The following is a 12,030-nucleotide window of genomic DNA, read 5'->3' as shown; positions in this document are numbered from 1 at the left end:
GAGGGAATTACGAGGCCTCCCTCAGGCCCCTTAATTCCTGTGGTCGCGTGTCGTACCACACCCTCTGTATCGCACACCTTAGCCACTTTCAGTAGTATTTACAGTTGCGTATTTGTTGATGTAGGCGCTTTGCAGGTGCCTCTAGGCTCTACATCAGCATTGCAAGTATTCTGCCAGCACGCCCACTCTTGTACGACGCCGAGTTCCTGGTTTGCTTCGTGAACTCCAGAAACTGCATTATTTTTAAGTCTTCCGTTCCTCCCACCTTCCCATCTCTGCAGTCCTTGCCTATTTGAAATTCTGTGCTCCCAGAGATGGGAGGAGATGTGGCCAAACGGCCTGAACTGCCCATCTTGGAAGTGCAGTCCCGGTGTCGGTTCAACATCCTGTGATTCTGGGCAAATCACTAAATGACCCTGTGCCTGTAAATAAAAAATAATAATATGCTGTGATTGAAACGACTGTTCTTCAAAGGCCTTCTGTTATAAATTCCAGTTTTATTGATGCAGCAAAGGGGTGGATGTTTCAGTTTAAAATAATCTGATGCTCATGCTAAGCGCTTCTTTGCTCCTAGGTCAAATTTTTTATTTTTAGTGGTTTTTTTATATAGCGTGAACTAGACCTGAAGGCATCAGAGCCAGGAGCACCAGTTTCGTTACAGACGGACACATTTAATTTTGTTAGGCAAAGGGAGATTAAGTGATCTGCCCAGAATCATAGGATGTTTTAAACGTCCCATGCCGAGACTGGAACCCGGTTCCCCAGCTTTGAGGTCGACTGCTCTAGCCGTTAGGCCACTTCGTCCTAGTTCGTGCTGAGTTAAATGTGAACAAAATTAAATAACAAGTATTATATTTCAACGTCCGTGCCCAATTTAGTTCCTGCAAAACTTGTTTTCCTGATTGCCTTTAAACTAAATGGGGTGCGGCCAGCTCTTGGACGCCTCAGTGCATGTGTTGGATTCATGATTGCCCTCACGCGCCCTCACCAAGCCAGACTGTTTACTTGGCACTGGCCTACTGCATCAAGCTACTTGTTTTGTAGTTTCACCACTGGGCATTACCCCGTTCCAATCCTGTTGAAAGGGTGAGTCTTTGTAGCCCTGTTTTATTTTGTTAATTTTTCTGTCACTCTGTACAGATTGTCCCAAGGGGAACCGATTTTCTCTGGTTAATCCCTCCTCTGTAACGCTTGCGGCCTACAAATTACAAACATTGTGTTATGGGAATGATATTTTAATCCTTTAATGGTTGGGAAGGAGTTCCCTTTCTTGCACACAGTAAGCATAGTTGTAGGAACCAATGCTGCAAATTTATTGGGGCCAAATGCTTTAGGCAGTAAGTTATTCTGTGCAGTCTCGGCCCGTGCAGGTAAGAGTGGTGGGGCCGGGTGGGGGAGATTTTGACGGACGATGACGAGGGAAAACTAAATAAATAATACATTTTCCCTCTTCATCGTCCGTCTAAATCCCACCCCACCCCACTGCTGACGAGGGAAAATTAAATAAATAATTTTTCCTCATCGTCGTCCGTCGAAATCCCCGCCCGGCTCACCGCTCTTACCTGCATGGGCCGCCGCTAATTCTGTGGCCAAGAGACGGATGTTGATTTTAGTGACTGTCCAAAAGCGATAGCTTCATATTTGCTTTCGATCAGGCGTCCTCCATCGTGCACATTTTACAGCAAGATGGGTCACGGGACATGTTGATCATTGCCACAGCCGGACCATGCACGCTGAATATGAAATGCGTCTCTTGTTTATCTGCCCAACACGCTTTGCAAACTGAAGCTTTATTGCAATGCAGAAAATTAGACTGGTTGTATGGGACTTTTAAAAATATACTTTAAACTTTGCATTTCATCAGTCCATTAATATTTTCACAAATGGTATAGGATATCTTAAAAAAATGTTTTTTTTAAATAAAATAATTGTATACATTTTTGTTAGTATTGAAACAATATACTTGAAGACATACCATACAGAGATAGATTCGATTCGCGCTTTAATATTCTCTACCTCATTTAAGTAAATCTTGAGGAGCTTATACATATTGACCCCTTGATTATACGCACACTTATATTGTAAGAATTTGTGCATGGGTAATATTGGGAAAGTCCACTGTATGATAAGAGACGTGCACCCCTGCCCGTAGTGCCCAACAGTACTGCTGTCTGGATCCCTACTGCTGATTTTATTGTAATAGGTGAACACGGATCATGCATGTGTGCCATTACATAGGTCTGTCTCACTGATTACTGTCTTGATGGACCAGGAGAGGTGCCCAAAGTGCTACCCTCATAGTAGTGGAATGCTACTGTCTTCACCAGGAGTTAAACAGCACGAATGTGGTAGTGGCAGCATACCGCGTAGTGATCAGTAGTAGTGAACAGGATCTTTTTATCCTGTGCCTCTGGAGTGAGGCCTGCAGGTTCAGTCACCTGTTTAAAAGTTCAGCTGCTGTGTGCTCAACTCACTCTTGGCCTACATCAGGTAGATGGGGAGAGCCACATAGCGCTGGAGTGGTGACTCTGCATTAGTTTTTGTGTGCCTGGAAGGGTACAGTACAGGGTGGAGCCGTACTGTGCAGTACATGTGTGGTTAGTAAGTGTGCTAGGCGTATTTGTGTCTGAGCGGAATACAGTATATGACAATTGTAGTGCTGTGCAGTGCGCAGAGACAGCATGTGCTGGGTGCATGTGTGCCTGCATGAAATACAATACATGCAGGATGAAGTGTTGTGCAGCGCACACACACATAGTGTGTGTGTGTGTGTGCTGGCAGTGTGTGTGTGTTTATAAGGAGCACACCGTGAGTAAATATAGAAAAGCTGCAGTGCTGAACAGTGCACGCAGACGGAGTGTTTGTGCTGGATACATGTAAGGGTACAATGCATGGAGGAAAAGTGCTGGACTGAAAGTGTGCAGTGAAAGTACACTGAGTGAGTGTGTCTGTAATGGTACATTGTATGGAGGACCATGGTTTCCATTTTGGAAAGCCCAGGCCTACCTGGTAATGAAATGAGGTGGAGGGAAATCTAACCCCCCTCCCCCATCCCCGGCAGATTTGTGTATTGCTGCGTTCCTGTGAGCTGGCTGGGGAGACACTGAAAGTAAGGTAGAGACTCCCTTCACATCTTAAAAGACTGCTCTTCGATTCAGTGATAGATCACAAGGAAGGGGACTGGACACATCCGAGGTAGGGAGATTGGACTGATATGAGGATCATAAAGAGTAGGACTCGGGGTCAGAGATTAACACTTTGATGCACATATCACTGTGGCTAACATACAGCTCTAAACTCTGGTCACTCCCATGAATTATGTTGTGGACAATCCGCTTCGGTGTGATCTGCACATTACGAAGTCCCTGAGGTTTGCTGAGAAGCCACTGAGAATGTCACACCCGCGTTGGAGATCCTGTCAGGAGTTGGAGGGTCACACCAGCACCCCTCCACCCCCTCTACTAGGGGGGAGAGCAATATACCTTTTGTGTCAGCCGAGCGGGAGCAGCTCCGATCACTGGAAACCGACTGCCCGCGCTGCTTGACAGGAAGAATCTGTGCTGCTGCACCCATCGCGAGTGGCCGACTTCGCCCTACAAGATCTGGGGTGGGGAGCGCCCGAGGAGAGGGCACTTACTGTACTGCTGAACACTGCCACACTGCCGGAGAGGGTAACACTGAAACTGGATCTTTGGGGCCCTGGGTGGCGTGGTGCTAACGGTGCTGCGGCACCGCAGACACTTTTGACTAAGTTTCTAAAAGGTCTGAAGGGAGAACTCTTGAGTACGGCGTAATATTTTGCATTCCCTGCTGCGGCCACCAGTGAATGGGGAATAACCCGGAACACTACAGGAAGGAGGGTGGGACAGTGATTTGCCTGACAATTAATTGAGCCACCACCTCAAGTGAGCGTGTGTTTGTTGCTTCTGAATGTCTTATTGCTTTGCATGTATGGAGTTAGAAATAAAATACGACTTTTTCTTATAAAAGCAGGTATTTGGCTGGACATTGACTTATTTTTCATACTGTTTGCATTTTGAGTTATGAGTTGTGTTCACTGACCTGTATCTCTAGCCCCACTGAGGGAGCCTTGACTGCTCAACCACAGCTACCACTGAGAGTCAAGTGCATAATGGGTACTTGTCCCAGTTGAGTGGGATCCATAGTAGGTTGGGCCGCGGGACCTCCAGAGTGAAAGGCCTCATCCACAAAGGTTTGGCCCAGTAGCCCTTGTGTGCCCTGTGGCCCTCTGAAAGGGGTTCTGACAGTTAAGCTTCCGAAGGATACTTTGAGATCAATTCTGCTCATGAGCAGGTCAGTGTGTTAGTATTTGTTATCACATAATGTATTGTATTATGATGTCTAAAACTAAAGAACTAAATAAAAAGAGCACTAACTAGAGAAAAGTATTTAGGGCCTCATTACAATGGTGGCAGTCCCACCGCCATCAGATCCTGCATTACCGTCCACCACATTCTGATGGTGAGCTGATGCTTGTCGGTCGGAGAGACCGACCGCCACAGATTAGACAGGCTCAACGAGCACGTCGGACCGTCGGAGGGAACCACAGTCCGTACAATAATGGCAGTGCCGCCATAGGGATTACAATGTCCCTTCCCGCCGGCCATTTCATGGCGGTTTACCCGCCATGAAAAGGCTGGCAGAAAGTGACATTGAGGGCCTGTAGCGTGCCCTTCCGCCCTTGCCTTCAGACATGGGACCTGGGGAGCACCATAGGTGTCCCCCTACATATCCCTGAACCATGTGGCAGGCACCGCATGGTGCCTGCCACATAGTGCAGGGATATGCAGAAAGTGTATTTTCTGTACTGCGGTGTGTGCTACAGCCCGCAGAGCACACCGCAATACAAAAAATACACTTTGCAACTGCCTTGAAGGAGGTCACTTTGTAATTCCCATGGTGGGGCCACCGACAGTAAGTCGGGCGGTCCCATTCCCGATAAGATGGCGGTCAGACGAAAGTCTGACTGCCATCCTAATGAGGCCCTTAGTGTTGACTGAAAGTCATATGTTTAGTATATTGTGAGAAGTGCTAATATTGATCATCAAGAAATAACATACTGAAGTATATGGAAGATATTTAATGATTGAAGTACTCGGGGGGGGGGGGGTTCAAGCTAGCTTAATCTTTTTTGTACCTATAGATCTAATTTATCCCAGAAGAATCTTTCCCTAGAGATCATATCTGAGTGTTTTAGTGAAATGTTATCCACACCACATGTGAAGCAAAACTATGCCTACTATGTGTGAATGGATATTGTAATGGAATATTACAAGTTGCATCTCATGGTTTTAGTGCATAAGCTTAGGGCTAAGTCCAGTACCGTTTGATCTGGGGTAGATATGTCAGATAATATTTGGTGTATGAACACCAAAGAAGATAGTTATCAGGTTTTACACCAAAGTAAGATAAAAAAAGTCTTTGCTAAATTTTGTGATCTCTTGTCAAAAAAGGTATAATTTGATTCCAGTCAAACATCATGTGTTAGCCATTTACTTTAGCCTCATGACAACTGTTAGAAATGGGGGTCTCTAGTTGGCAGAGGTAGGTACCTTTGTCAAATAGGGACCCTTGCTTCTAGTCAGGGTAAGGGGGATACACGCTCTAGATAACCTCTACTTAACCCCCTTGGTAGCTTGGCACGAGCAGGCAGGCTTATCCCAAAGGCAATGTGTGAAGTATTTGTACCAACATTCACAGTAACACAGTGAACACACCACAAATGGACACCACATCAGTTTAGAAAAATTAAATATCTTTATCTAAACCAAGACCAAAACGACAAAAATCCAACATACACAGTTAAAAATATGACTTTCAAAAGGTTTCACGAACTTGTACAATAGAAAACTATGTATGCGTGACTTTTACACAAAGTACCTGAAGATGCGTCAAAATTCACAAAGCCAAACAGCCGCAGAGAAAGGAAACGTTGGAAAACACAGCGATGCGTCTGTTCCTGAGTCCTTGGGGAGGCGAGGCAACAGTTCTGCTACACACAGGAGCAGTGATGCGACGAATCTGGACTGTAGGGGGAAGTGAGGCATCGAAATCCAAGACGATTCTGGTCTGCGGGTGATGAGTCGAAAACGTGGTGCACTGGTACAATGCGTGACACACCGGAGGTGATGCATTGCTCTGGGAGGCTTCGCGCCGTCTGACGTCAGTGCTGGGGGCTGCACGGCGAGACTTCACGTTGCCCGGCGAGACTCAGTGAGGTTTGCGTCATCTGGCACCGGTTCCGAGAGACTTTGCACGGCTTTGTGGCGGTTCTTGCAGAGATTAGCTGCAAAACCCATCTCTGAGGTCCTGTAACTGGAAGGCGGCATCTCAGGCAAGGGTAGGACTCACAGAAGGCAGAGTCCAGCAGCACCAGCAGATTTGCAGGAAGTCTTTTGTGTCCCTGAGACTTCAGAACAGGAGGCCAGCACACTTCTGGCCCTTGGAGATCTCATTCAAGCAGGGGACACAGCACACAGCAAAGTCCTTCTCCTTTCCTTGGCAGAAACAGCAACTTCAGGCCAACCCCAGACACACAGCAAGGGTAGTACTTCTCCTCAGTCTCTCCAGCTCTTCTCCTTGGCAAAGGTTCCTCTTGAATTACAGGAATGATCTAAAGTCTGAGGTTTTGGGTCTGATACTTATACCCAAAAATATCTTTGTTCTCTTTGTGTAAAGGGCTCTGAGCGCAGTTCAAACCAGTTCTGGGGGGCACTCTTCAAGTGCACAACAACATCCATTGTCAGTGTGAGCCTTAGCTCCAGACACACCACAGGGGGGCAGAGCCATCATTTTGGAAGGCAGGCACCGCCCTATTCAGGTGCTACTCCTCCCACTACTCCAAATGCAAATCAGGCCTATTCAGCCTAGTGCTGACTCATCCAGACTACTGGAGCCACTGCACCTCCCCAGCCCCTGTCACTCCAAAGCCAGACAGTCAATCCACAAACAGGCAGAGGCACACAGGATGGTTGAACAAGAAAATAGCAACTTTCTAAAAGTGGTATTTTCAAACACACAATTTAAAAACCATCTTTACTAAAAGATGTGTTATTAAATCCTGAGTTCAGGGATACCAAACTCCATTTTTCTATCTTATCCCTATGGGAAGATATGCTTGTAAAATGTTAAAAAGCATTCCCCATTCTGTCCTATGGGGCAAGATAGCCTTTCAATAGTAAAAAGCGAAATTGGCAGTATTTCACTATCAGGACATGTTACACACACCAATACATGTCCTACCTTTCACATACACTGCACCCTGCCCAGGGGGGTACCTTGGGCCTACCATAGGGGTGCTCTATATGTAAGGAAAGGGAAGGTTAGGGCCTGGCAAGTGGGTGCACTTGCCAAGTTGAAATGGCAGTTAACAAACTGCGCACGGGCACCGCGGTGGCAGACCTGAGACATCTTTTCAGGGCTACTCATGTGGATGGCTCAATCAGTGCTGCAGGCCCAATAGTAGCATTTAATTTACCAGCCCTGGCACACTCAGTGCACTTTACTAGGGACCTACCAGTAAATCAGATACGCCAATCATGGATAACCAATCACAAAAACAATTTACGCAGAGAGCATATGCTCTTTGCCACTGATCAGCAGTGGTAAAGTGCCAAGAGTCCTATAGCCAACTAACACAGGTCAGTAAAAAATAAGAGGAAGAAGCAAAATGTTTGGGGATAACCCTGCAAAAAGCGCCATTTCCAACAGCAACTCTTTCATGTATCGCTGGTTTTAAGGCGTAGTCTATGTAACTGTGCCATAGTCCAATTAGCTTGCTTTCCCTATAATGAGAAATCTTATTTGAAATAGGTCTGGAATGATATTTGCAATATAAGGTAATCTCCAAACTGAAAGCAGTTTTTTTGTGTGTGAAGGGGATGTGAATTTATACGGTTCATTCTTCCCATTTTTTAAATCTTTTAGTCCGTCATGTATCTTTGAAGCAGTGGAATAGGATTTTGGAGACCAAATGTCTTTGTAAAATTACTTTAATGATGTAGGAGTGAAGTCTAGGATTGGTGTTTGCTTCTAATTTTTTGATTGCTGCTTTGATTTTGAATAATGTTAGTCAGATCATATATATTTTGTATTTTCCCTCAAGGGATTCCAAAGTATCCAGATCTTTTCAGAGGTGTATGCCTTGCGAGGACCAATGTTTTCAGAAAACAGTCTTTCCTTCCCCATAAAAATATGCTGTTTGAATTGCCCGTTTTCCTATTTAATTTATTATATGACTGCAGCAGTGCTCTGGCATTTTGACAAAGAATTGATTTTGAGTGTGTAACACCACATTCTGAAGCAAGCAGCATGATTTATAGATCATTTGGTGTTGAAGAGTAGTCGTTCAATACTTACCATCGGGTATTTCAAGCCTGTTCAGGATGAAATCTTAACGAGCCTTGTCATATTAAAAAACATAAGTTTAGTAAAGTTGAATGTTATCTAACTTAGAAAATCAAAACTCTTTGGTCAGGTGTAGCTTGTTTCCAAAGTAATTCTTACTTTTTTATTGTTCAATATTAAATTTGTAATCAGTGGTCAGATTCTTTGAAGAAAATATCAGAAATTCAAGGACAATGCTTATGTGGTCATTTCTAGCAGATGTTATCATTTTGCCATATGCTATTCTTCCCTGCCCTAAGAAGAATTGTGTGGACTGACCTTCTAAGAGTTTCAAAATCTTTTCAATGGTGAAATGTTCAATCTTTTTGATTGATTCCTTTAGTTCATCATTGAACCAAATGCCCAAAGTAATTGAAGTAGTTGGGTTGCTAAATAATTCTCTCTCTCTCTCTCTCTGTCTCTCTCTCCTATTGCATAATTAACATATAGGAGGCAACCTGATTCTATTGCTCATTCTTCATATGTTTCGATCAGACCTGATACTGAGGCATCATTGGTGAAAACCAGAATATCCTCTGTGTATGCAGCAACTTTTTTTTGCCCGAGTCACATTGTATGTCTCAGATTGTAGGGTTTATTCTTAAATGTTCCTAGAGAGATTCTGTTGCTAATAGTACAACATTGGTGTCAGCAGGTAAATGTGTGGTTGTACTTTGACTTAGCATGAAGTTTCAGACATAATTCCATTTAACTCTGGCTGGGGGTTTATTCAATAACGCCATTGACATTTGTTGCCCAAGTTCTATTTTCAGTTCACTGGTTGTAAAAATAACCAATAACTTTCCAATTGGTTCTTCAACATCCTGTGCTATTGGTGAGGAAGCCAAATTGGCTTTTTCAATAACATGACCGAAGTTTCACTAAAGTAGCATTATTTAACCTCTTCAGTGCCCCGCCCTTTCCCCCTCCTGTGCCGGGCGTTGAATTAGCGGGCGGGGTTCATGACGAGATAGTCTCGTCATGGGCACAGCGCAACCGCGCTCCATGACGAGACTATCTCGTCATGGGCACTGAAGGGGTTAATAAATCCTGTTTGCGCTAGTTTGGTGATCTTTGGTAATACTTTTTCTAGTCTATTTGCAGCTCTGAAGTCCAGATTCCTCACTTAAAATTTAGTTTTTGTTTCCTAAGGTTTGCTGGCTGTGTTTTAATCTTTTGTGTTATAGCCTTGATATATATATATATTTTTTATTTTGTTGCATTGCTGTATTTGAATGAGTTTTATATAATTAATCAGATTGTATTTAGGTGGAATTTGTGTACAGTTCGCAATGATCTAAGTTAATGATGAGAACAAAGCATTCATAAAATGTCACCATTGCGTTGCAGGTACAGATTGGTACCCGATGTCCATTTCCCAGAGCAGTTAAATGACGCCTTGCAGGCGACCAAGCACTTCCTCCGTTCTGATATTCTTGCCAAGTACTCTGTTGACCCCAAGCGAATTGCGATTTCTGGAGACAGCGCCGGAGGAAACCTGGCAGCTACAGTCTGCCAGCAGGTGAGAACATTCTGAAAACCTCCTGTTGGCTCGAGCCTCCCAAGGGAACTTCCTGTCACTTGTTGTTGATTTTCATGAACTTGCCATGGAGTAGACATTACAATATGTTGACTTCCTCTTGGTTAGAGTTAAGAATAATGTCTACAAATTGGAGCTCAACATGAAAGTTTCTGTTTTTGTACATTTAATGGTCCTCAATTCCCAAGTTTTAACTCATTTAAAAAGTTCCACCCATAAATTAGGACCACATGGTTGTTATGGAATCCAACCTTCGGTATCCATTTGTCTATTTATTCCTTGAGTGCTCGTAAATATGAGAATGATATTGGAGTCAACCACCAAAGGAAATAAAATGAATTGACTAATGCGCCAGGCTGGTGGTCGCAACGTGCTGCTTTTCACAGTGGCTTGTGCTGCAGCCCAGGAAAAGGTCCGCAGCACAAGCCGAAATGAAAAGGGGCACTTCCTGCACTTCCATGAACCGTGTGCCATACACCATGTGGTGTATGGCACTCAGTGCGTGGGAGCACTACATGTGCCCCAGGGCTAGTTTACAGTGGCCCACGATGGACGTGGGTCCTGTTTGGAGCCCCCAAATCCCGTTTCTGACCGCCTTTTCATGGCGGTCTTCCCGCCATGAATGGGCTGTCAGAAAGGGATATCGTAATCCCGATGGTGGTGCCTGCCTCGGCACCACCACCATTGAGGACTACAAATCCGACCACCACCCAATCGTGATCACTGATCCTGGCGGAGGCAGCGGTCTTCCCCTGACCAATGTGGGTCCAACTGACCATCACCGACAGCCTGTTGGTGGCAGTCCGCCTGCCATCATAATCAGGCCCTTTATCGTTATCCGACATTGCAGGTGACATACCTGTAGTCTTATTTGTCGGTATTGCTCTATTATTTAAAGTTGCAGTTACCCATAGAAAAACAGTCTCACTTTCTCCATGTAGATTGTTTTCTCATCAGATATTTTAACTCTAAACTCTGTCTCTTGTATCTGAATAAATTATTTTCAGTTGTGGATGTTTACAATAAACTAGAGAACAAATGGCCATGATTTAGCTTCTCAAAATTCAAATCTTTATGAATGCTATAAACAGTTGGTTCTTCTATTGAAAGATTTAAATTTCACTTAAAATACCTTAAAGATCTTGTTTGTAGGTTCTGTTCAGTAGAAAGAAGTTTAAACGCCATGTTAGAAATATCTTGCACCTTAAACCTAAGAAGATAATAGAGCCAATTCTGTGTGAGAGGAATTGCAAAGCTTTCCATTTAAACACTTGTGTACACATTACACCCTCCCATTCAAAGCCATTGATCCTTATTCGTCTGCCCCTCTGCAGACATTTTAGTTCCATGTTCACTTTCTTTTTATTTTGAAATTTTCTAATTTCATTCTATAAAATGAATTTATAAGATTCAGTTTATAAATGAATTTTTCATTCACTACAATGCTATATTTTTGAAAATTGCGAAAATGGCATATGGGACCCTCGATCAAAATAAAGCACACCCAGTGCACTCATGCGTTATCTTCCTTATGGAGCAAGGTTTCTATTTGTAAGTTCAATCCAAAAGGATTCGCTGAGGCTCTTAACAGATGTTAACACAAAAGGCAGAACCCTCTTTATGAGAGAAGACCTGGTTGACGATCCTTGGACACGGGGATCTCTAAACAGAAGGCTGTCCTTCCTTTTTCCTCCCACTTCTTTCATCAGTGTCATTCTCCTTTTGACAGAGGTTGTCCAAACTCTGAAGAGGGCTGAGCAGAGAAGCTAGAGCCTAACATCTGGAAACCATTCACATCTTTTCAAGCCCCTTCTAACTGAAGGAAGCATGTGAGATAAACTCATTAGGACTTAACTGCAGGGAACCAAACAGGAAGCAATAAATCAATCAATCACAAAATTTGTAAAGCGCACTACATACCCAAGAGGGTTTCAAGGCGCTGGGGGGGGGGAGGGTGGGGGGTGCTGCTGCTATTGGTCGAAGAGCCAGGTCTTGAGTTGTCTCCTGAAGGTCAGCAGGTCTTCGGTTTGTCGCAGGTAGAGGGGGAGGGTGTTCCAGGTCCTGGCAGCGCGATGGGAGAAGGA

At 44.2% G+C, this 12,030-nt stretch overlaps 1 protein-coding gene across 1 annotated transcript in view; it reads left to right on the top strand.

Moving 5' to 3' along the window:
• NCEH1 (neutral cholesterol ester hydrolase 1) overlaps positions 1 to 12,030 on the top strand; it is a 120,480-nt gene that overhangs the window by 97,333 nt on the left and 11,117 nt on the right. The window contains exon 4 of the mRNA XM_085635431.1: positions 9,757 to 9,928. Within this exon, the coding sequence (XP_085491557.1) occupies positions 9,757 to 9,928 (172 nt within the window). The remainder of the gene's footprint in view (positions 1 to 9,756; positions 9,929 to 12,030) is intronic.

This window comes from Triturus cristatus, chromosome 11 (assembly GCF_964204655.1).
Source record: "Triturus cristatus chromosome 11, aTriCri1.1, whole genome shotgun sequence".
Taxonomy (NCBI): Eukaryota; Metazoa; Chordata; class Amphibia; order Caudata; family Salamandridae; genus Triturus; species Triturus cristatus.
This window is presented reverse-complemented; position numbering and strand designations above follow the sequence as displayed.